This window comes from Watersipora subatra, chromosome 10 (assembly GCF_963576615.1).
Source record: "Watersipora subatra chromosome 10, tzWatSuba1.1, whole genome shotgun sequence".
Classification (NCBI taxonomy): domain Eukaryota; kingdom Metazoa; phylum Bryozoa; class Gymnolaemata; order Cheilostomatida; family Watersiporidae; genus Watersipora; species Watersipora subatra.
The window spans coordinates 15,394,185-15,420,610 of NC_088717.1; the positions used below are offsets into that span (position 1 = coordinate 15,394,185).

General features: G+C 38.6%; 2 protein-coding genes across 2 annotated transcripts in view; one reads left to right on the forward strand and one right to left on the reverse strand.

The window, feature by feature from the left end:
* LOC137406567 (26S proteasome non-ATPase regulatory subunit 1-like) overlaps positions 1-26,426 on the forward strand; it is an 80,662-nt gene that overhangs the window by 32,974 nt on the left and 21,262 nt on the right. The window contains exons 17-18 of the mRNA XM_068093160.1: positions 22,797-22,911; positions 24,859-24,975. Coding sequence (XP_067949261.1) covers positions 22,797-22,911; positions 24,859-24,975 — 232 coding nt within the window. The remainder of the gene's footprint in view (positions 1-22,796; positions 22,912-24,858; positions 24,976-26,426) is intronic.
* LOC137406089 (D(2) dopamine receptor-like) lies at positions 1,464-8,770 on the reverse strand. Its single transcript, XM_068092616.1, has 6 exons — positions 8,643-8,770; positions 5,477-5,668; positions 3,396-3,539; positions 2,657-2,804; positions 1,890-2,456; positions 1,464-1,673 (listed from the first exon to the last, which is right to left on the reverse strand). The coding sequence occupies exons 1-6, from the start codon at positions 8,768-8,770 to the stop codon at positions 1,464-1,466; spliced, it is 1,389 nt and encodes a 462-aa protein (XP_067948717.1).

Sequence of the window (26,426 nt, forward strand, 5' to 3'; positions counted from 1 at the left end):
ATGAATACATCTGCCCAGTCTGTCCAAAGGAATTCTCATCACGTTTTTATACCCAGTCCATTCAGAACTTCGGCTCTTGGGATAGCATTCTTTGTAACACCATTTATATGATGGTTGAACATCGGCGAAGTCCTTACTTTATCTCTAAAGCTTTCTCGGTTGGAAGCACTTTCAGCCAATGATTGTCGTTTACACAGGGTTAGCTGGCATGTTAATATATTCCTGCAAGAGTTTCACGTAATTCATAGATATATCTGGCAATTGCATGAACCTACATAGAACAAACCAAAAGAATCAGGTTTGATGTTTTATGTTCAGTAATTTGTAATGATCTATCAGTTATTAGTTATTATTCATGCGCCACAATTCCTATTGCTCCTAGATTGAGCAATAAGCATATGCGAGCTGTTAGTAAAACTATGATTTTCTTATTTCTCAATATTAAAGGTTAACTGGTAACACAAGTTTTTATTGCATTAATAACATCATAACAATACAGATTGGAATTTCCATAATTTTTTTGTGTAATTTTTACTTATACTTACTTATACTTTATTATCAGTTTTGTTGTAGAAGTCATTAAAATAGAAACAAACATTCAGGATCTTTGCAAAATATCAACGGATAACCGCTGTGATGCTTTATATTTATAACAAAATTGCTCGTTTTTTGAACTAGATTATCGAAAAATTGTATGTTAAAAATCCTTATTCTTTAAAGTAGAGCATGCATTAATAAGCTTTAAACAAATGACTGGCGAGAATAGTAAATTTTTACAGACTTTTTAAATTTTCTATTTGTAAAAAATAATTTTTTTTTCATGCACTCCAAAAGATGTATGCGCAAGCTGATTGGTTTAATTCGAAGTTAATGTACAGCACACGAATACGGCGCAGACGTTTTCACTATTCATGGAATCTGCTTTGACCTCACATTATAATTAGCTGCCATGCTAGTTAATCAAAACATGTGGCATGGCGACTAGAGAAGAGAGTGCATCGGAATGACAGCGGAAAGAAGCGCTTTGTTTCCCATTCACGCATGGGCTAATCGTTGGCATTGACACATATCGCACGTCAGTTTTGCGAGAAAATGACTTCCTTATGCCACAGTTTGGCACTGTTGCAATATTGCAATATATCAATTTTGCAATAAAGTGTGCAAATGCAATTTTAAAATACTGTCAAGTAACCTTTAATACAATGATCAGCCGGAACTATTAACCTGAATTGATGAAAAATATGACAAAACAAATATGACATTGACATCAGCATGTTCCTGCCATTGCGTCAGCACCATTATACCATTATATATACGGTAGGCGTTGCTAGTAAACTGCTGATTTTTGTGGTTTTTTTCACAGTGCAGGTATTTAATGTTTTTGTAATTTTTACTTTCCAACCCAATCTGACTTGGCTACTGTCTGTTTGCCGAGAATTTTTTTAGTTGCTAAACTAAAATATTTACCTGAAGGCCTGCTGGAAATCCTTATTGATGATCGTGTAGATGATTGGGTTGATAATACTCGAACAGTATCCTAACCATACAGCAACATCCATCAGTGCTACCGGTATTTGACACCCGTCTTTTTCCTCGCAGATTCCGCTTATTAAGTTTAAAATGAAGAATGGACTCCAGCAGACAAGAAATACCATAAACACAATCATCAATACCTAAAAAAATTATTCAGAATGATTACCCTTGTATTGTTTTGTCAAAATGATACAGAAAAAGCTGAAAATTGAGAAAGAATAATTTTAGTACACAGCGCTGATGCATTTTTGTGAACTTTTAGTTTTTATTTAATTTTTAACTGTCGCACGGAACCTACTATCAAAAGGCAAAAAACTAGTTGATCTGCGCTGTTTAATTGATTCAGACAAGCTTACCTTGGCTGCCTTCTGTTCTCTGCTAACAACACCGTTCTGGGCACTTTGCTTTGTCCACATTTTAAAGTCTATAAGTTTAGAAGCCCTTTTATGAAATTGCTTTAAACCTGGAAGATGTTCAATTTTTTTTTGCTGCACGTTCAATGTAGGCTGATATGTGTGCTGGTATTTGATCGCTAATACATATTTCTCACTGTCACTCCGACTTAGTCGCTGTCCGATATACATCTGCCGCTTCTTCACTATGTCTATTTGATATCGAGATGGATTTACTGTTGAATAGTTTTTGGTATAGGTGTTAGAAAAGGATTGTTGTGAGCTTTCTTGTACTCCATTTTCATCGGCGTCCTTTTCTCCATTAATTGTTCGCAAATCTGAGTTTGTTTGAAAGCTCCCACTTCCCTGTTTCGGTCGACAGATCTTCGTGACTCTGAAGCCCTGCGCTCGTCGTAAACTATAGTTGTTTTTGTGTCGAAGATGTTGTGTTTTTAATATTCGTGTTGTAGTAATATGAGCAATTGTCATGACTGTTACCGGAATGTAAAATGCAAATAAACTCCCATATATCTGTAACATATAATAATAATATCGTTTTTTAACATTTAAGAAGCAAAAGCATTTTATTTAAAGCTAGAATATGTCAGCTCTTTTCCAACAGAGCCTTCTTTTAAAAAAAACTTACTACTTTTTGCAAGATGATATAAGCAATTTTAGCAGTGAATCAATTAGTGATAAAGACATACAGGCTGAAGGTACCGAACACTTACTTGAAACTCTTGTATGCCAAGTATGCATCTTCCTTCCATGTAATACTTATCATCTAGGGCCTCATTCACAGATGTAAAAACAGGTAATGCAGTTCCGATGGAGTAGCCCCAAACGATGACCAGTTTCATTACAAGGATTAAGGATTTCCTGCAAACAAAATTTAACCATATCTTATAGATCTGTTGTAGGGAGCGCTGGCTAATACATTTAATAATAAATAACGGATATTTATAAAATATGATAAAGCTCTGTCGTATCAAAAATAGCAATTGAGATAAAAGCCAAAGGTTGTACTTATTATTTCAAACATATATAGCGTTATTTGAGCTGATGGCTGGAAATAATGTGCAGTAATGAAATAAATTGGAGGCAGCCATTTCTTAGTTTCTTCAATGTCGACTGAAATTTTGATGTAAATATTGTTCTTTTTTCTTATTCAACTTTTGAGATGTCTGTTAAAACAACAGGAATACTGTAGTTGTGAACAAGTTGTTTTCTAATGTGGAACATAAAACTGTATAAATCTAAAATCAGAAGTAGATCACACAGAAAGGCTTATTTGACGGTATTACATGTTTAGATTGATCAAACTTGTTGCATCACAACTATAGCTCGTGATGCAAAAGTTGCCTGGATAACTAACCAAAGGATAACTGACCTTTAGTTCTTGGCCTTGTAATCTGAATGAAAAAATAATTTTAGAATTAATTCAGATGTAGCTATGGAAATATACTTCACCTATAGCAAGTTCTGTTGGCCAATGGAAAGGCAACTCCTATACACCTATCCACAGATATGGAGCAGATGTGCATTATGCTTGCTGTGCACAGACAAACATCGAGGAATATAAATATGCTACATGTTATCTTTCCAAGCTTCCAGCTGCCTGCGGGATACAAATGGAAAACCATATATGCAATTCTTACGATCAGTCTAAGTACCAGTGTCAGTCCAAGTACTAGTATCAGTCTAAGTACCAGTATCAGTCCTAAGTACCAGTATCAGTCCAAGTACCAGTATCAGTCCAAGTACCAGTATCAGTCCAAGTACCAGTATCAGTCTAAGTACCAGTATCAGTCTTAAGTACCAGTATCAGTCTAAGTACCAGTATCAGTCCTAAGTACCAGTATCAGTCTTAAGTACCAGTATCAGTCTAAGTACCAGTATCTGTCTAAGTATCAGTCTAAGTACCAGTATCAGTCCAAGTACCAGTATCAGTCTAACCAATTGTCATAATAATTGTCTAAGTACCAGTATCAGTCTTAAGTACCCGTATCAGTCTAAGTACCAGTATCTGTCTAAGTATCAGTCTAAGTACCAAAATCAGTCCAAGTACCAGTATCAGTCTAACCAATTGTCATAATTTTCCTTATTAAACACGTTCAGACATGTAATGTCACGCAGCACAGTGAAGGCAGCAAACCCAGTGTTATTAGTGAAACAGTTTTAGCAATGTATGAAGTGATCTTTTCTTGATGTCTAAACATTAAATATATTAATTTAGTCAGTCTACAGAGATACAATGGTATGCGAAATAAACTGGACCCTTTTGTCGGAAAACTAAAATTCTCTTTACAACATTGTTAGTCATTGTGGATTTAGTCAATAGCCATAAATTATATATTAAATTAATTGTCATTTTGTCCTGATTTTAAATATATGTAAACCAAACAGCTGTAAAATAATGTTTTTGAATGATTATGTAGGCAAAAATCTCGACATTTCATTTTTAATGGTTAAAGATAATCGATACAGATATGATCACACCACATACATCGTAATTTCAAGTCATATTGTTGACTAGAAGACTAGAAGAATGGATATGTATACATTTTAGAAACGAGAAATCTTCTCATCAAACCTGGTGATATGTAATCTAACCATTTTTATTACATTACTTCTAGAAACTGCATCTATTCCAATTTGGGTGTGTCCTATACATTATTTGATGGGAGATTCTGAATCTTGATATGATTCTGAATCTTGATATGATTCTGAATCTTGATATGATTCTGAATCTTGATATGATTCTGAATCTTGATATGATTCTGAATCTTGATATGATTCTGAATCTTGATATGATTCTGAATCTTGATATGATTCTGAATCTTGATATGATTCTGAATCTTGATATGATTCTGAATCTTGATATGATTCTGAATCTTGATATGATTCTGAATCTTGATATGATTCTGAATCTTGATATGATTCTGAATCTTGATATGATTCTGAATCTTGATATGATTCTGAATCTTGATATGATTCTGAATCTTGATATGATTCTGAATCTTGATATGATTCTGAATCTTGATATGATTCTGAATCTTGATATGATTCTGAATCTTGATATGATTCTGAATCTTGATATGATTCTGAATCTTGATATGATTCTGAATCTTGATATGATTCTGAATCTTGATATGATTCTGAATCTTGATATGATTCTGAATCTTGATATGATTCTGAATCTTGATATGATTCTGAATCTTGATATGATTCTGAATCTTGATATGATTCTGAATCTTGATATGATTCTGAATCTTGATATGATTCTGAATCTTGATATGATTCTGAATCTTGATATGATTCTGAATCTTGATATGATTCTGAATCTTGATATGATTCTGAATCTTGATATGATTCTGAATTTAGTGGTAAATAGTTTGTTTACTCGTAACAAACACGGAAGTAACAAATTATAAATAACTTTGAAAAATTTGTTTAATGAACAAAGTGGGCCAGTTGATTTTGCACACTCCTGTAATTAACTAATTCTGTATGCCAGGCTGAAAGCAGTATTAACAATATTTGACAGAAACTTGCCTGTTGCCAGTTGTGTAGCGCTGCAAGGCATGACCAGAGCACAGACAAGAAAGTCTGCCGTTGCTAGGGAGCATAGCATCTTGTTCATGTCATTTCTTAGTCCAGAGACTACCTTAACCGCTAATAGTACCATTATATTTCCCGTAACACCTACTATTGACATTGTAAGTGTCAGAAGTATGACATATCTGCAACAGAAGAAGAACATATCTGCAACAGAAGAAGGACATATCTGCAACAGAAGAATGACCAGAATAACTATAGTCTCATGTCATCACTTAATTTTTTTAATTTTTAATTTAATTTTACAAGTTTAACTTATGCAAGTTATTGTTAGTGCCAATCCCTGCCATGGTGCGGTCAATAAGTAAGCTAGCATCCGCAAGAAGGAAAGAGCAAAAACCCGCGAGTCAAGTGAGTTTTGTTACTCGCAAATTTTTACTGCATGTTTTAAGCTTGAGGAAGATAGAAAGCACACTTTCGGGTGATACACAAGAAAGTGCGGCACAAGCTATTCTATTTTAAACTGTTTTCACATTTCAGTCGTTCTTATTTCGAGTTGAGAAGTTCCGAAAGTGCTGTTATAACCTCTGGCGTAGCAGTATTTTTTTAACAAAGTGCCCGCGTTAATCCGCAACATGCGGATGTTCGTTAAAGATGAACTTGCACAAAATTGTGGTAAATTTTATCAGAAAGTATCGTTATGTTTTTATCATTTGCAATTGTTTTTGGGGATTGAAGCGATCCGATTGCCAGAATGTTTCAAGATTAAAATCGATAAAACTTTGCGGTTAAAACAATCAGAAGCAAACTACGCGCGAAATGACATCGCTAGTTGTTATCGTTGCCATAGTTGACATCAGCTATTGCCTCTATACTGTCGGTCTCTTTGCAACTAAAGATGTCATAATCGCACTTTCGCTTGGTCTTTGCGATTATGACAATGAAGTTTTGTTGATTCTAATCTTAAAACATATTGGCAGTCAGATCCGCTCTACATCAAAATCAGTCGCAAGTGATAAAAAAACACAAATGATAGAAAAATACCAATACTTTTTGATAAACTCTACTAAAGTTTTGTGTAAGTTCATCTTTAAAGGTTTACTTGCAACAAAATTCACATTACAGTTATTCGGTATCAAAAAGTTCACCATGTCTTGCTCTGCTATGTTGTAGGCGCAAAATATGTGGAAATGTGATTACAAGCTCTTGAAAGCTCAAAAACGAACAGTTAATCGCCGCCAATTATTAGAATTGCTGCCGTAGATTAGAATTTCTTTCCAAAATGGCTCAAGTGGGACGTAGTTGTACAAGATGGCTTCTGTTTACACTTTCTTGCAACCTCATTCGTCGAAATATTTTCACAATTATACTTCACGCGTTCAATAAAATCATGTCTATTGTTCTTGCGCGTATATTTCATCATCATTGTAATGCTGTCACTTTCAGCACTGATATCTTAAAACCTACCATGAAAATTTGTTTAATTTTCTAATCTTAGCTTGATGAAGTGCATATTATTGTCTGATAAACATGACCAGCCTGTTGGTCACCTGTGATAATCGAGAAATGCTGCAGAAATTATTCGTGAAGTATGGGTCACGTGATCAGAATACGACTAGATGATTAGACCAAGCCGGAACAAAACTGTAAAGTGGCGAGCATTTATATTTGATACCTGCTTTTCGGTAAAACCCGAAGTGTTTGTCATAAACTAGTGCTACGAGAAGTTTTATATTGAGCCTTTTATTGGCTTTTCAATTTACGTGAGAACATCATGTGACAAAACAATAACCAAATGTAATGACTACGTCAAAGAAATAAACTGATTTCAATCTACGGCGGTTTTGTGATGGCGGCGATTAACTGTTCGTTTTTGAGCTTTTAAGCGCTTGTAATCACATTTCCACATATTTTGCGCCTACAATATAGCAGAGTGAGACATGGTGAATCTTTTGATATCAGATAACTGTAATGTGAATTTTGTTGCAAGTCAACCTTTAACACTTGTCGCTCTGTAACTCAATGTGTGCACAAGGAAACAATCAATTTCGTTAATGAATTTTTAGGTGATGGTGTCCTGCATTAGTACAGTGAGGTTGTGTGTAACATATCAGTTTAATCAGAATGCACAAAAGAATATTCGTTAAGTCATGAAATGTGTCTGTATGCCCTTTAGCGCCACTGTATCCTCAAAACAAAACTGACCACTCTTCCATTGGTATGGCAAATTGTTACGAGGCAGACAAATTTATTTTACTCAAGAGGTACCTTCCTCATGAAATATTGGACAGCAACATATATAGCGAGACATTTTTCTTACCAAGTTCTCTTCCAAGAAGTTTTGAGAGAAATGGTATATGATTTATTGATTTAGTAAATTGCATTCTATCTTTATCTCCAAAATTTGAACTGTTTATTTTTGTTACCTATTATATGGGAGGCAAAATTGGTTTCAGTGAGGTTTTTATTCAATCGTCATTTTTCAGTGATGAAAAGGCCTAAATCTGATAAGTTTCTGGGGACATTGAGTGAGAACTGTATGTGACATTAGATTAGTCTAACTCGACTTTGAGCAATCATGATTCGTTTTAGCTACAATCATGTACTGGATCATTGAGTGTTTAAGATTGCTAGGGAATGGGTTTGCAAAATATATTTCAACACTTTCAGATTAGCAGTCTCTTCTAATTTTAAGGGGATTGCTGTTAATAATTAGTTCAACCATTGGCACCTTTACGTATTTAGAGAAGAAAGTGTAAAACTTATACTCTCACACTTTTCTGCATGTAATGCTTAGGATATACACGCGAAGCTAGCGTAAAAGGGACAGTTGTGGAATACTATTGCGAAGCATCTAGTAGAGTAAAAAGTATGTGCATTTTTTATTTCGATTTATGTGCAAAGTTATGAAGCTAACAACCATGTCAAGTTTGCCATGCACAAATCAATTCCTGATGAAAGAGAGTAGCTCGAAGGATGAGAACAAATATTCAGCGATGAATGTTTAATTACTAGCATTATCAGTCATTGAGATGTCGCCATTACCTCGAAGGCTTGTTGATTTATTAGTATAATAATCAATGGAGTTTGCTGAGCATCTAGGAAATGTTAGCAGATCTGCTGACATTTTAATATAAACAGTTATTCTGCTTACTTCACCTCTTTATAACTCGGTCCTCTTCATTACTAGCAGTAGTATTCTCTGTCTCATTCCAGTTATTAGCGGTAGCCACGATGTGTCGATAATGTTCCGTTGTTACAGTTATTTGCGATTCAGATATGCCCATAGTTTAGTGTGCTTGCTAATGTCCTTCTTGGTTTTTCTTTCATAGTCTCTGGCCTTTTCTTAGCAATCTTTTCAGCGGCGATAAGATGTGCTACTTTCTTACGTGGATGCGCAAAATCCACATCAGGAGATAGCTCTCCACGAACAAATCTTTGCCAGTCTGTAAAACAAGAATGATGATGACCTAAGTTACCTTTAGAGACATTAGGAAAGAAGTAGCTGGCATGATAGTATTTAAGTCATGCGACCAATCTTCTTGCGTTGCTCAGGTCACTGGTCTGTAAGAGTTTATTATTTGTGACCACAACGAGTCATCGGAATATCACATTTCGTAAAGCAATGACTCTTGCCAGTTAGACAACTTTGCGATAGGTCAACTTCTCTACGCTAAAACTGATAGCAGTAACGAAGAATCTTGTTAAGTAAAAGTATATGGTCGAAGGCTGTTGATATGTTTTGCAGCGTAATGTATTGTGGTTTAACACGATTTTAAATGTTTCAGAGGTTTAAAACTTTCACTAGCTCATGTGTTTTTTGGTAACATCGATGCGAAATGGATTGGTACTATATACTAAATACGAATTCCCAGGCTGTCTGATTCTCATCAGATCAGTTCGAATGCATCATTGACATTGTCAAGTTATGAGAAGCTCATTTCCAAAAGATTGTAATTATTTTAGGTATTACATAATAAACCTACCTAAATGACACTATCATTTACTATTTATTACAATAAACCTCTACATTTGAAATCAATTCATTTTGAAATTTGCTTCATATGTTAAAACTTACATATGTAGTAGCAAATATTTCTATAAGAATACCCTGTACATTGAGGCCTTGACTTATGAACGCCTTGACATACAAATGTTTTGGCATACGGTGTAAAATTTTACTTTCAAATTTGAAATTTAAAACGTTTAACTCAAAATCTAAAGTAATTTGGAACATACAACACCCAGAGTTTCTCAAAACATTGTAATTTTGTTAATCTCTAGCTACACACGCAGTTCTGCATTACGTAATTAGGATTTATGCTGTTTGAGTGATTGTAAACATTACTTCATACCTTTTTATAGTTTAGTCTTGTGGATTCCAAGAAGACTAGTGTGAGTTATAGTAATGATGAAAAGAAGAAAGCAATGCTTTGCTTTACAAGCATAAAAATTATAGTAAAACATGGGCAAATATTTGGAAATTAGTGTTTTGAAAAATCTCCGAAGCCAATTTTTGGCAATGATGTGGAAAAGATGAAAAGTAATATGAAGACGTGAAAGCCTGAAGCAAGTGATAATCGAGACGCTGGCCATGATAATCCAAGTTAAAATATTAAATATAAAAAAACTATTTTTGTTAATCTATTTAGCTCACAGTTAGACTAGCTTCATTTCCCTATTACATCAATCTATGCACCATCTATCTACCATATTTTTACGCTATACCTCCATTCGCCAAGAGGAAAAGTGGCAATAGGAATAAACTATTCTGCTTCGTATGAATTGAAACATCAGAGTGTCTGTCATATTAACATTGAGCAAATCAATGTTATGAAGGCAGACTGTACTTTAAGTGTAATGTAGGAACTAGCCAGCGGGTAACTTACACAATAGAGCAATTAACATCCCAAGTTTGTTGTTGTTCTTGGCTACAAACTTCTAATTAGCTAGCTTAGCGGTCGTCGCCTCATTTAGACATGTAATGCTTAGAACCTACATGTACAGCGCTGCAGTAAAGCAAGTAGATCACATTCTTCTCCTGGCTTACTGCATTTTTCAAGTTTTCGTAACAATGTAAGGTTAGCACGATATAAAATTGGTCTCGAACATAATCTCGATTGATGTCAGAGCGGTGCCTATTGCTCTTAAATTTGAGTGGTATTTTAAACATAATGAAAACCCTCTAGTTTTGTAGGTGCTTCCTCCAAACGCTTTATTGAAAAATAAAATATGCTTTTGTTCACATTCAAGACATAGATGTATGTTTTGCTGGTGCACTACATGAATTGTGCAAGTCCATACAGTGCATTAGTAACAAAACTAATGCAATGTATGAAGTCACATTGAGAGTTCACACATTGCGTTGAACATCTGAGACCTGCTCACGGAACCCACTGACCCAAGACTAACCAATGAGACTTGCACTTGCAAAACCTGTGATGTGCTGCACTATAAAAATGTTTCTATACAACTGTAAGGTTTTACAAAGTTTGATCGGTACATAAAATCACTATCTAGTTAATGTTCGCGCATCAAGTCTATGATGTCTGAGATTTTTCTGTTAAACTTTTTGTTTTGAGTTTTGAACTTTTGTAAATTGTTTGGTGTTTGTTCAACGCAAATCTAAAACCACTCATAGCCCTTGAGTGATGGATTGTAATTCATAATAATATAGCTATATGCATTTCTTAAAGAAAGGATTTTTGTTTATATTATTACATATAAATGGTTTATTGTTCCAACTACTCATTGCATCATTCTTGGCAATTTTTGGTGATGCAGGCGGTTTTCTGGTGTCTTTCACTTGGTGATCCTATCAGCATTTTAAAAAGTGGTACCTTCCAAAAAACCCTTTTGGATGCAACTTATATATATGCTGTGCATACATCAGTATTCAGCATCGAGACACCTGTTAGTAGCAACACAGTTTGTTAGATTATGCTAAACTTAAGGTTGCACAACAGCCATAGCGCATACAATGAGATAACACAAATTGAATCTGTTCAAGAATAATCAATACTCGATCAAGAGAATCACTTGTTCTCTTGTCTCATATAAAGATCTGTGCTATTCCTGTACTTTTCGAAAAAAGAACAAGAAGATTGTATTAGTTCTGCCCCATGGTCTTTTTCCACAGCCCCTTACACAACTACTTACAATAATCATCCACTCGCTCCCTTTTTTGTGCTAATATCTATTTAAGGCTTGTCGGGAGTGAGTGCCACGCAAACATCAAGTTTTTTCATTTTAATTATCATAGGCAGGAATAAAAATAACCAACAAACAATATGCAACATTCACTGAACATGCCACCTCTACATAAAAAATGTCTATCTATTTCAGCGCTAGTTCAAGAATGAGAGGTTATTCTCCTTGTGGTGAATGATATATTTTAATAAGATGCCCTAGCTTTGCTTACTCTTTTGTCTGTGAAGAGTGTTTTGTCTTGAGCGTCTTGAGCGTGCTTTCGAATTCCCGGCGCATATCCTAGAGGAGTATGCATGACAAAATGTCGACAAATATGTATTATGAAAGGGGGTACCCATGAGCATTTGTTCAGTCTTACGATTATCTATCAACTTGGAGTCATGCTCTATATGCCACTTTCAGTGATGAGATCAACAAAATAATTGCGTTATCAAAAATCTGAGAAAGAGTTCGATAAAAAAATTTAATATACCCGAAACACGTTTGCTATAAGTGGTATAAGCCAAGCATTTGATTATCAGTCTCAAAACGTTAACACGCCTATTAAGATCTCATTGGCTGCAGCTTCACTCATGCATTGCTATTCATGCGGCGTCTGCTGTCAATGAACCTTAACAGACTCGGTTATTGTGCGCCCCGAATGGTGAGAACAGCTATGTTTTTCCTAAAATTATGGCTAGTAGATGACGAGAGGCCAAAATCCTCACATGTTCCCCAAAGCGTACTTTCAAACGGAGGGAATCTGAAAGTATCATTTTTATCCTTAAGACAAATCCCGTCTGTCGATTAAATACTTATTAAATATTTCATAAGCTGACAATATGGCTAAACTAAAACTATTAAGGATGTTTGCTATGAAAACTAGCATTGAGAATGCCTCTCCTTCTTTGCAGAGTTTTTTATAATGGTAATTTTGTGTTAGAAACCAGTAATGGAGTGCAACGTATTAGGGATCCGCCAGACAAATACATGGCCAAGCTAGGTTTTACGTGGTAAAAGTTTGATCACTACATGTATTCATGAACACTCTCCAATGTCTGATTGATCAATTAAAAATGTAATTTAATATTTCATATAAAATCTTTTAATTTGGTACACGTAATTTGTTTGCCTTTTTTGTGAAATTTATATTATCTTATCACAAGTGATGTTAATATGTTAATCTTTTTCTGTTAGTTTCATATCTTTATGGTTTAGTTCATGATATCGTTTAGAGAAATGCTATATGAATACATGGAATATGACTAGTTTAAATCTGTAATAGATCTATCCATAAACTCAAGTGACAAAGACGCAACCTACTTTGGAATCTTAGTATGTCGCTGTTGAGTATCAATACATTCAACCTACATATGAAAAAGTGGCGCAGATACTGGTCTCTCACCTTGCAGGCCCAAAGAGTAATCCTTCGCGCCAGCAGTCTCTGAGTCTCACTGTAGCAATTTGGCCATTTGATGCCAATAGTATCGTATCGCTCTTCGTAGGCTTTTACTCGCCAACAGATTGAGCGTTATTGAAAACCTCTAAAGCCTTTGTCTACCGTATACACCCAATACTTCCAATGGCTCTCTTGTATTAGTAGACCCAGCACTTGTTACATGTATATATAGACAATAGTTCCTCCATTTTCACTGTACAAACCAAAGGCAGTAGTACTTCTACATACTCTGATAATGTGTTTGTTCTGTTATCTCTTTATGCCTAGAATTTTTTATTTCAGACATTTTTTTTCAAAGAAGTTTTTAAAAACTAACTACTCCTTTCTTGCCCTCTCAAAAGTACCTAATATAACATAGGCCCTATATGCAACTAGTAAGTAAACGATAGGAGATAACTTAGCAAAATGAATAAAAAAGCTCGATTGAAATTGACATAATACATTAAATTGGTTGATGTACGTAAAAACAGTAGCCATACAGTGAATAAGGTGATTTCAACAGAATAAAGTATGTGTTCATTACAAGCATTTACTGTTGTGTAAAGGCAGGTTGGCTGCTCTCTTTGAGTCGTTTTCAGCACAAAGCATTAATTACATTTTACTGATTATACTGATTATCATCTCACCAACATAGCCAAATTCTTACAGTGAAATAAGTGGGTTGGTGTATGGATACTCGTAGATGAGTGAAGGAGAGTGCTGTAGGAGAGTGCTGTAGGAGAGTGCCGTAGGAGAGTGCCGTAGGAGAGTGCCGTAGGAGAGTGCCGTAGGAGAGTGCCGTAGGAGAGTGCCGTAGGAGAGTGCCGTAGGAGAGTGCTGTAGGAGAGTGCCGTAGGAGAGTGCTGTAGGAGAGTGCCGTAGGAGAGTGCCGTAGGAGAGTGCCGTAGGAGAGTGCCGTAGGAGAGTGCCGTAGGAGAGTGCCGTAGGAGAGTGCCGTAGGAGAGTGCCGTAGGAGAGTGCCGTAGGAGAGTGCCGTAGGAGAGTGCCGTAGGAGAGTGCCGTAGGAGAGTGCCGTAGGAGAGTGCCGTAGGAGAGTGCCGTAGGAGAGTGCCGTAGGAGAGTGCCGTAGGAGAGTGCCGTAGGAGAGTGCCGTAGGAGAGTGCCGTAGGAGAGTGCCGTAGGAGAGTGCCGTAGGAGAGTGCCGTAGGAGAGTGCCGTAGGAGAGTGCCGTAGGAGAGTGCCGTAGGAGAGTGCCGTAGGAGAGTGCCGTAGGAGAGTGCCGTAGGAGAGCGCCGTAGGAGAGCGCCGTAGGAGAGCGCCGTAGGAGAGCGCCGTAGGAGAGCGCCGTAGGAGAGCGCCGTAGGAGAGCGCCGTAGGAGAGCGCCGTAGGAGAGCGCCGTAGGAGAGCGCCGTAGGAGAGCGCCGTAGGAGAGCGCCGTAGGAGAGCGCCGTAGGAGAGCGCCGTAGGAGAGCGCCGTAGGAGAGCGCCGTAGGAGAGCGCCGTAGGAGAGCGCCGTAGGAGAGCGCCGTAGGAGAGCGCCGTAGGAGAGCGCCGTAGGAGAGCGCCGTAGGAGAGCGCCGTAGGAGAGCGCCGTAGGAGAGCGCCGTAGGAGAGCGCCGTAGGAGAGCGCCGTAGGAGAGCGCCGTAGGAGAGCGCCGTAGGAGAGCGCCGTAGGAGAGCGCCGTAGGAGAGCGCCGTAGGAGAGCGCCGTAGGAGAGCGCCGTAGGAGAGCGCCGTAGGAGAGCGCCGTAGGAGAGCGCCGTAGGAGAGCGCCGTAGGAGAGCGCCGTAGGAGAGCGCCGTAGGAGAGCGCCGTAGGAGAGCGCCGTAGGAGAGCGCCGTAGGAGAGCGCCGTAGGAGAGCGCCGTAGGAGAGTGCCGTAGGAGAGTGCCGTAGGAGAGTGCCGTAGGAGAGTGCCGTAGGAGAGTGCCGTAGGAGAGTGCCGTAGGAGAGTGCCGTAGGAGAGTGCCGTAGGAGAGTGCCGTAGGAGAGTGCCGTAGGAGAGTGCCGTAGGAGAGTGCCGTAGGAGAGTGCCGTAGGAGAGTGCCGTAGGAGAGTGCCGTAGGAGAGTGCCGTAGGAGAGTGCCGTAGGAGAGTGCCGTAGGAGAGTGCCGTAGGAGAGTGCCGTAGGAGAGTGCCGTAGGAGAGTGCCGTAGGAGAGTGCCGTAGGAGAGTGCCGTAGGAGAGTGCCGTAGGAGAGTGCCGTAGGAGAGTGCCGTAGGAGAGTGCCGTAGGAGAGTGCCGTAGGAGAGTGCCGTAGGAGAGTGCCGTAGGAGAGTGCCGTAGGAGAGTGCCGTAGGAGAGTGCCGTAGGAGAGTGCCGTAGGAGAGTGCCGTAGGAGAGTGCCGTAGGAGAGTGCCGTAGGAGAGTGCCGTAGGAGAGTGCCGTAGGAGAGTGCCGTAGGAGAGTGCCGTAGGAGAGTGCCGTAGGAGAGTGCCGTAGGAGAGTGCCGTAGGAGAGTGCCGTAGGAGAGTGCCGTAGGAGAGTGCCGTAGGAGAGTGCCGTAGGAGAGTGCCGTAGGAGAGTGCCGTAGGAGAGTGCCGTAGGAGAGTGCCGTAGGAGAGTGCCGTAGGAGAGTGCCGTAGGAGAGTGCCGTAGGAGAGTGCCGTAGGAGAGTGCCGTAGGAGAGTGCCGTAGGAGAGTGCCGTAGGAGAGTGCCGTAGGAGAGTGCCGTAGGAGAGTGCCGTAGGAGAGTGCCGTAGGAGAGTGCCGTAGGAGAGTGCCGTAGGAGAGTGCCGTAGGAGAGTGCCGTAGGAGAGTGCCGTAGGAGAGTGCCGTAGGAGAGTGCCGTAGGAGAGTGCCGTAGGAGAGTGCCGTAGGAGAGTGCCGTAGGAGAGTGCCGTAGGAGAGTGCCGTAGGAGAGTGCCGTAGGAGAGTGCCGTAGGAGAGTGCCGTAGGAGAGTGCCGTAGGAGAGTGCCGTAGGAGAGTGCCGTAGGAGAGTGCCGTAGGAGAGTGCCGTAGGAGAGTGCCGTAGGAGAGTGCCGTAGGAGAGTGCCGTAGGAGAGTGCCGTAGGAGAGTGCCGTAGGAGAGTGCCGTAGGAGAGTGCCGTAGGAGAGTGCCGTAGGAGAGTGCCGTAGGAGAGTGCCGTAGGAGAGTGCCGTAGGAGAGTGCCGTAGGAGAGTGCCGTAGGAGAGTGCCGTAGGAGAGTGCCGTAGGAGAGTGCCGTAGGAGAGTGCCGTAGGAGAGTGCCGTAGGAGAGTGCCGTAGGAGAGTGCCGTAGGAGAGTGCCGTAGGAGAGTGCCGTAGGAGAGTGCCGTAGGAGAGTGCCGTAGGAGAGTGCCGTAGGAGAGTGCCGTAGGAGAGTGCCGTAGGAGAGTGCCGTAGGAGAGTGCCGTAGGAGAGTGCCGTAGGAGAGTGCCGTAGGAGAGTGCCGTAGGAGAGTGCCGTAGGAGAGTGCCGTAGGAGAGTGCCGTAGGAGAGTGCCGTAGGAGAGTGCCGTAGGAGAGTGCCGTAGGGGAGTGCCGTAGGGGAGTGCCGTAGGGGAGTGCCGTAGGGGAGTGCCGTAGGGGAGTGCCGTAGGGGAGTGCCGTAGGGGAGTGCCGTAGGGGAGTGCCGTAGGGGAGTGCCGTAGGGGAGTGCCGTAGGGGAGTGCCGTAGGGGAGTGCCGTAGGGGAGTGCCGTAGGGGAGTGCCGTAGGGGAGTGCCGTAGGGGAGTGCCGTAGGGGAGTGCCGTAGGGGAGTGCCGTAGGGGAGTGCCGTAGGGGAGTGCCGTAGGGGAGTGCCGTAGGGGAGTGCCGTAGGGGAGTGCCGTAGGGGAGTGCCGTAGGGGAGTGCCGTAGGGGAGTGCCGTAGGGGAGTGCCGTAGGGGAGCGCCGTAGGGGAGCGCCGTAGGGGAGCGCCGTAGGGGAGCGCCGTAGGGGAGCGCCGTAGGAGAGCGCCGTAGGAGAGCGCCGTAGGAGAGCGCCGTAGGAGAGCGCCGTAGGAGAGCGCCGTAGGAGAGCGCCGTAGGAGAGCGCCGTAGGAGAGCGCCGTAGGAGAGCGCCGTAGGAGAGCGCCGTAGGAGAGCGCCGTAGGAGAGCGCCGTAGGAGAGCGCCGTAGGAGAGCGCCGTAGGAGAGCGCCGTAGGAGAGCGCCGTAGGAGAGCGCCGTAGGAGAGCGCCGTAGGAGAGCGCCGTAGGAGAGCGCCGTAGGAGAGCGCCGTAGGAGAGCGCCGTAGGAGAGTGCCGTAGGAGAAATAAGTAGGTTGGTGTATGGATACTCGTAGATGAGTGAAGGAGAGTGCTGTAGGAGAAATGTAGATGTTCAAGTTACAGTTGACGATGTGTAAGCACATATATTTAGGGAGGAAAGTTAACATTTAATGAAAGAATCAATTTTTTATTACGCTAAATTTTTTGTTATAGCAACTGGATTTTGTTCAGGCGGCACCTGAAAGTTTTGGTAAATAGCCAGTTGTAAATAGTTACAGATTCTGTTGCATAAACCCTGTACTTACATTAACTCTACTGTATATACTTACGTTTCCACTATTTTTACTGTATGTACCCAATACTTAAACTAGCTCTACCATATATATATATACTAACATTCATGCTTTTTTTCTTTATTTACTTTATTCTTAAAGTGAATTTATTGTATACAGGGGATACTTTCATTGTTTTACCATATAAACCCATTGCTTGTACAAGTTCTACAAAATGAGCCAGATATTTGTACTATTTTCATTGAAAATCAGCAAAAAGATAGATTGTCACAGTTAAAGGCATGGGGAGTTACTTGTATATCTGCAGTGTTTATGCCATCTTGTTTTTTGCATGCACATTTATAATTGCTATTTGTTTTATTCATTAGCTGCTCATGGCAGGTGATAATGGCAGCAGGTGATATTGGCAACAGGCTACCAATTATTTACCCTAATTCTCTCATGCCAGTTACAAGCGTTCTTTTTGTCCTACTTGTTTGATACATTCTCAATAGCTAGTACCGGTGAAATGGTCATTTCTGTAATTGACTCACTATTATCTATGTTTAATGCTCAATGTAATGGGTTCTATATTTGCCTATCTTACATGATAATGGGCTATTTGCTCAGATAGATTAATGTTAAACAAGTGGCAAATGCTGTTCTACTAATTCTACTATAACTAAATGTTCTAGTTTTTGTTTGCTAGTTCATAAGTTAATAGTATCCGTCTTGATGCATTCCCAACTCGATAATAATTTGCAAATAGGTACAAGTTTGTAGAAAGTGTTCTCTTTCTGGCAACCCTCTCAGCATTTGCCTGTGAAACCTCAAGTTTGATTGGCTGATGAGATTGTGATGCCATGTCCATATCTTGTTCATGGAGAATAAATGAAATCATGCATTGCTTCAGCCACCTTGGCGTAACTTCCAATGATATATACATGTGTATGTCAAAAATTCATGTTCGTGCGGACATTGTTGTTTACTGAACACCTGGCTATACACACTGACGAAACGCACGACTGATGCTTCGTGTGTGTGTGTGTATATTGGTTCTGGCTACACATTACAGACGTTCTAAAAAAAGTGTCGCACTGGCAAGCAGATTGACCAATAAGAGTCAGTCCATATTACACAAAAGTCATTATATCCTAGCCAATTTTTCCATTTGTAAAATTACCATTATTGTCACCATATTTATTCTCTGTCATGGATCACTATCAATTTGTGATAGTAATTAGCTATCTGCATTGGTATATTTTGCTCAAAGAAAAAATGCTATACTTTAACAATGTATGATGGTCGTCCTTCCAATATTTGAGTCTGCCATTGCAATGGTACTGCACAATAACCTTAGCTAGACTACTATGCACATGTATTTGGTTATATAATTTATATTTTGTATATTTCACGTTATTGCGTTATTTGGCACTGGACATTCCGTAATTTTCATGAATAAATTTTTCGTTTGCAGTCGAAGTTGCAGTCATATCTCATCTTTTGAATGTTTTTGGTCCTGACCATTTCGGATTTCAACCATAAATCGGAAATTTTTGCATGGACTAAAATATTTGAGTTCATTTTCCCATCTGAGATTGACTGAAAGTTTGACTTTTGACCAAGCCGAAAGGAAAATAATTTTTACTATAAAAATGGAAAAATTGAAGAAATGTTTCTGAAGAATGTTTCTGCTGCGTTATTTTTATTTCACACAATCTTTGCTAGGATATGTTGCTGTACTCTTTCCTTAGAATTTTTAACCAATTATCTCAGCATAGGCTATGGTTACGTTAGCATTGGTAAATATAAAATGTTCGAAATGTTTCTTTATTTTTTGATCTTAGATAGAATATCTAACTTCGCAGTGATACATCATTGTCGATGATTTACCAATACTTTTAGCAATATCAATGATTAAATGTTAAATAGCTTATGTACTTTTCAGAAAAGACTGAGATTATTTTGAAGGTTCAATTTAGATAATAATGGGTTTTAAGACACCCATCCCTATCATTCTAAATCGCACTAAACATCCTTAACTTCCATTCCTAAAAAGCTCGGCTACTTCAAATTTTTATGGACGGAGCTTGTGCCGATTGTTTTGTTTTTGAGACCGAGATTAAAACGCTGTAAAAAAGCCTTCATGACTGTGAAAGTTAGTATATCAATCTTTATTTTGAGTACAAAATCGGAATCAGCGTGTCTGGTTTACCTAGAAAATACGATAAAAGTTGTACGTGGCAGTTATGGTTTAAAAGATTTGGTTGGAGAAATGGTTTGATGACAGTTGATGAAATGAAATGATTTGGTTGACCGTGGTAGTCACTATACTGTGTACTTATTTGCGCTTCCAGAGTACAACCGATATATTCTATAAAATTCTAATTACGTCAATTCTTCGCTGTAGCATGAGTCGCAATGTTTATACACTAGGTTCCAATCCAATGCATCATCACATCATACAACCTTTCAAGTAAAATAGAGATCTTTGGTTGTGAGACTATTCGATGCCTTATCCATGTACAGCTCACACCTAGTATAACTTTTATCATACTCGCAACAAAATGAAATTTTACCCTTAAATATTTTTTTGTATTAAGGTTTTTTCCGTGCTGTTCACAGATCATTTTTGGACAATATCATGCTGAGATTCTCGTTACTACTACATATAGTATAAATGCTGACACTGAATTTGTCTTGTTGATAGGTGCTAACTGTATCCTATGATATTGTGACTAAACTAAAAAATAAATCAACTAAAATATCTGTCAAAATAGCCTGATGAAGGTTCGTTAGTGATATATTTTGCTTTCTTTACGTATTCCGCATTGTTCACCAAAAATCCTTCCGTATCAATAAAGCTTTAAACCTCCAAATATTTAGACATGTGAATATGTAGGTTAGGATATTGAATAACTATGTGAGGCAGCAATGTTATACACTTTTTGTGTTTTCATAACAGCCTAGTTAACTCAGCTGCTCTCCTAAACTGTAATAGTCCTGAAATCTATTGCTAAGTACGTGTCAAAGATCGTGAGTGTGTGATGGCAGAGTGAGACTCGGGCATACATGTAGTTCCTAGACAACTTGAGGCAGTCCTCTGTTAGTTGGTCAATTAAATCAAGTGTTTGCGTGGAGCCATCCATTTAGCTACTATGCTGCCGATTTGTTAGACTATTAATCTGCCCTTCCCTCGACCTCCACTATATTTTTCCCACCGGACACGCTACCATCCACTTGATGTTAATTCTGTTACAAATTATGCCAATCATTGTAAACATTTTCTAAACCAAAACCTGTGCTGATTGGCTGATTGCTTTAATAAGATTCTTTTAAGAAAATGAGTTTATAGCTATGGTAGAACAATGTGAACAGCCAACTATGTCGTCTACAACGTGTGGAATAAAATCTTTGTTTTATCCGTTTGAAGCATCTTCCACCCTTTGCTTACAGACTTTTTTGCTGTTGAAATATTGCTGCCAAATCATGGCCGCCGAGGGCGCATCTGATGAAGGTGTGGCTCTGTGGGTCGGTGCATGAATTATAAGAATGCAAATGTCAGCTCCCATGGCATGCTATACAAGCCTTAGGTAGGAGTTGTCTGTAATGCAGACGCTGCCTACCTGTTTGGTTAGTATGTACTATCAAAATACTGATAGAACATTTGCGCATCGGTACCAACGAATCAGCAAAAACTCTGATTTGAATGCCTCACTTTTACAAATCACGTACCCTCCTACGTATAGGTCATGCTTCCCTCATCAAGGTTCCCTACACCTAGAGAATCCCTATGTGTATCTGCGTACCTAAAGTACTCCCTATGAAGCTATACTATGACTATCTGTCATTTCTGACTATTGAAAAGTCTAGTTTCCGCCAGGTAAAAAATATATATATAAATAATATATATAAATATATATGTATGTACCATAGATTATAGGTTATCATGCCGGGTTTATAGAGCCTTTTAAACATCTTGAATATCAAAAATCATTATGCACATGTATAGATGCCTGGTGGCAGGTCTATATACATGTAGATGTGTAGTTATGTCCAATAGACATATATTACCTCCCTATGACCATTATGTTGAAGTGGTGGAATAGTGCCTTGGGCACGTTCATAAATCAGATTTGATTTCTATGTAGTAGCATATTCGTTTGGACACTGTTATTCAGTAATACATGTAGATTGCCATACATTTGCATACGAGTTTTTATGTAGGCCAAATTAAATTAACTTGAAGTTGAGTTAAAAGCATTTTTCAAGTAAACAGTTCATTTTAACAGCTAGGCCTAACTACTAACAACGTTAAAAATGCTAAAAACTAAGAGTGCTAACAACCTGCAGCATCACGGGTAATTGTTGAGAAGTCACACATTTGGGTTATAAAAGTATTGTATTGTCATAACCGATTGAGTTCACGATTTATTGGCATAAGATCTAAACAGCTTCTATTGTGGAGATAAACTAAGCTTCGTTTCTGTTTGAACTATATTCACTCAACCTTCATTTAAGTTACATTACTAAAGCAAATTATTTTGAAATATGATTGTTGAAAAAACGAGAAAGAACTTGATCATGATGTTACGTTCTTTATTGACGGGATTAGCGGTGAATATAAAATGATCTGTAATCATTACTGCTCAACAATTTGTTACTTTTCATGATTCATTTTTTGTACACTTTAGCTGACAGCTGTGAATTATTTGTATACACTTCTTTGTTACCAAGAGTAGACATAATGTTGCTGACTCTCATCGATTGTTTAAGTATCACGAGGAGACAACCCTTAGGCCTAGCAAAATTATTGTATCATATATTAATCTGGCTGTGTGATGGTAAGATGCCAATATTATTAGCTTATTTTGTCTCATATTCTTAACAATGTAGTAGTTAGATTAAGTCAGTATTCAATCAGATAGTAAATTATTAGAAGCCAAATGATAGTTTGCATGGCCTCTCCATCTATTGCCATGCCAATTATATGCTCCTTCAAAGATTTGCTGTCAGACCTTAGTGTGGAGTACTCTCTGATAGCATGTATTTATTGGAACTCTGTCCAGCTGTAGTCTCCTGTCAGTAATGCATGTAGCTGTAGCCAGCTAGCAAATTAGATATTGGCAAGAAGCTTATTTACCTTTTTGCAAAGGTCCGCCATGATGATATGGACATACGTTGCAGCATATGACATCATTGTTTGTTATTGAGTTTTGAAACATTCAAACAGCTATGCTGCCTACACTTTGGCTTTTAAGCTTTTGTGTTGAATTTAGGTGATGTTCACATTTGTAATCTTAGTTTCTTTGGTGTTGTAGGACTCCAGAGCAATGTCCCAGTGTTGTCTCACTTCTCTCAGAGAGTTACAACAGCCACGTGCGCTATGGAGCTGCTATGGCTCTGGGGATCGCTTGTGCCGGTACTGGACTCAAGGTTGGTTCCCCTATTCAAAAGCGCATGCTGGGACAATTTGCTTAAACCTGAAGGTATTCTCTCACTCAGGCAGAAGCACTCAAAACACAAATAACAAATCGTTTTGTCTAAAAGTTTAGCCAGAATAATCAAAATATTAAGTCATACACTTTTTACCATCTCAGCTGCAGGGTAAATTTTATGAAGTACATCTAATGTTGGCACTAATTTCTCTGAATAATCAACCTATGCCTGTTAGGCGAGCTGTTGTTCACGAATATGCTAGAATCGGGTATAGAAGAATCAATCATGAAGATGGAGAAAATGTGTGTTATCACAATGACTTGCCTATGTGGATCTGGATGTTCATATTTTCTATGCATCAAAAGTAAACATTGTAATGCCATCAACCTAGAGAATAATCTGCACATTTTATTTAAATAAGATAATAGCAAACAGACAGGAAAAATTTAATGACCAAAGAGTGAGTTGTTTTTTTCTATGTTGCCTCTGTGGGAAAATTTTAGACTCAGAATGTCCTTCCTATAAGATATTGTTTTCATATATTCCAAATATATCTGTTTTTCATTATGTTTTGACCCATTTTTGTTTAATTCAAAACAAGGGGTGTAAGATTGCCCCGTTAGTCGTGAAGGGTTTGGCAATGAAAACGAATAGGGAAGCGCAGGAATATGCATATGAGGCTCAAAAATCTGCACTGTTGTTTTTTTAGTTTATGTCCTTAGTTCTCTACAGTGAAACATCTGTATTTTCATCACTGGAAGTAGACGAATGAGTCAGTTGAAAAAGTTAACTTTAATAATCCGAAAACATTTCTGGAACAGACGCAAACATAGAGGCTTGTTTGTGGCCATAGCTACAACAGAACACAGAACACAGAACACAGAACTGGTTTTAATTACACACCATGTGAAGTAGAAATCGTAGCGCTGTTTGAGGCACTTTAGTAAAGGTTTAATTTCAGAACAAAACTATCTGTGGTTTCCTATAAACTATTTTGTTTATAAGCCAAGTAATTAGTATAGTGCGGTAAAGGATTTTGACTGTTTAGCGCTAATATGAAAACAGGTTACGCAAAAAGTAAATCAACAGTTGCTGAAAAGTTGTTCTGATTTTGCGAAACGATAAACCAAGCACTGACTTTTTATTTAAAGCATGGAAAATGAGAATATTCGCATCATTCTAAAAGTTACCTGGCCCATTTCAATAAGATCACCTCTAGTTTTTTAAATTTGAAGACGAGTTTGTAAGATAGATTGCTGACAAAAGTGTATGTAAGTGATCTTCCATTGCACACTTTCATCAGAATTGTAAGAAGATGCAGGCAAAGCTTACTAAGAGCTTGATGAATTGGTTCGAAGGTGTAAAATACTTATTCTTTCTAACAGTTTCAAAGTATTTGATAAACGAAAAAGTACACCATTTTTTATCAATTCATTAACTGCGCCTACTATCAAATTTGAGAAGCTAAGAATTGTATTATTGAAGCACCCTAAGCAACTTTTTGAATGATACAAATATTTAATACATTTCATACACAATGTTGTAATAAACAGGATCCTACTTAATCTATCCGCTTGCTGCAGAGAATAGTTATAGTTGTTTTTCATTGAGATACAAGTTCAACTTCATAACACTGTAACAGATAGGTTGAGTTTGTGGCTCGAATTAACATATGAAGCAAATGCTCTTAGCTAGCAAATCAGCATAGCGATTGACGTTGTGATCTATTTGTTGTGATGATGAAACAACTCTTGCCATTTTGTTATGTAAGATCATCCCATGTTGTTGATGAAATTTCATGTATTAATGAAAGATTTCCTCAAATTTTTTTTGCTAGGTTTTTAACCAATTATAACAAGTTGGTAGCCCAAATATAGTATGGCGCCATATTTAGAGGAGCCGTAGCTATGCTAAAGTTTCCCTCATCAACTCTCTTTTATTCAGGAAGCAATGCTGCTACTGGAGCCGCTCATAAACGATTCAGTGAACTACGTGAGGCAGGCAGCTCTTATAGCCTCAGCTCTTGTCCTTATTCAGCAAACAGAACACACGTCTACAAAGGTATCATTCTAAAACTACTATGAAAACTGGCTTTGATTTGTTACTCAACTGTTCCATTTGTTCTATTTTACAAATGTTTGCTTAACCTGATAATCAGCCACTAAAACCTAGGAAAAGGTAACAGTTCATTGGATTCACATGAATCATAAAAAGTTAAGTTACATAGAGATGTGCCATTAGAATATGAAAGAGTTATCATTGTTAAAAGTTGCTTTAACCCACTTTTAACTCATTTACTCATCCAAATCAACTGAAGTTCCTTTAATCCATTCTATCTCGAAGAGTTTGACTGTAGTTGTCATTTCAAATATAACTCCAAGTTACATTGATCGATACCTTGTCTGTTAGAAGATTCAATTTTTGACTTTTGGAAACCAAAGTTATAAGACATTTTAACTTTGTTCAGATCTGCTCAGAAAGTGTTCCCAGACGCTTACAAAAAGTAATTTTTTTTATTAGCATGAGGTCCAGAGCTGATCATTTACAGATAGCCATAAACCTACTTGTTTGGTTGGCTTAAGGGTTGGAGGTGTGATACTGACACGTAGACAGACACCTTCAATTCAAACTTCAGTAATTTCATCGCGGAATAATTGAGTAGCATTGCAAGGTCAATGGCTAACACTGATTATTATCTCTATTGCAAGGAAGTCAATAGATCAGCTGAAAACTTGAAATGGGATTATTACAATATTTCCAAAGTTAACAAATTTTATTGATGTTCAATTTGAAACTTGGTTTTTTCCAAATCTAGGAGTTCAAAAAATTAACACCGTGTATGCTTGGATAAGCAATTGTTTAGGCAGCAGGAAAATTGTCTAATCAGCAGCATTTGAATCATCAGATAAAGAAAAGAATGGAGAGAAAAATTTAGGATTCCCATAAACTAGGGTAGGACGAAGTTGTTTATTTTTAAACTTTGTGTATCTCACCAATAAATCCATTAGCCTTTAATCAGTAGAACATTATTAATAACTGTAATATTACAGCTAACAGTTAGCTCGTCTGAAGATATTAGCTTTGTCAAACAAAATTTCAAAACCTTTTTAACCATAAACACAAAAAAATGTTTTAATAGCTTACTTTTGCTTCAGCGACTACGATATTTCTTTGCAAACAAAAATCTGTGTTTTTTCTGACACTTTCTTTGCGTTGAATGAACGCGGTGTGTTTCTTATTGCCATGACGATACCGATCTGGTTTTGCCGTTTTGAAAAATAATTAGAAATGGAATTGTTGAGCTAAAAAAGTTTCTATTGGTTACACGTGATTGGCAACAAGGTTGTTTCGTTGGAGACAAAATTTGATTATTCTAGCTAATGTGTGGGCTTCATAATAAAAAGAAAAGTGAAACCTTATTGATAAGCCGATACATCAGCTTACGGTCTGTACTTATATTACCGCAAAAGCCGATACATCGGCTTTTATCAGCAATTGATCGTCTAAGACAA

Excerpts from the sequence above, each read along its gene's own strand:
- LOC137406089 (XM_068092616.1), bottom strand. The coding sequence starts at position 8,770 with ATGGGCATATCTGAATCGCAAATAACTGTAACAACGGAACATTATCGA. Across the intron at positions 2,805-3,395 it reads GCCAACAGAACTTGCTATAG|GAAATCCTTAATCCTTGTAA; the intron begins GTGAAGTATATT and ends TTTTGTTTGCAG. Across the intron at positions 1,674-1,889 it reads GAGAACAGAAGGCAGCCAAG|GTATTGATGATTGTGTTTAT; the intron begins GTAAGCTTGTCT and ends TAATTTTTTTAG.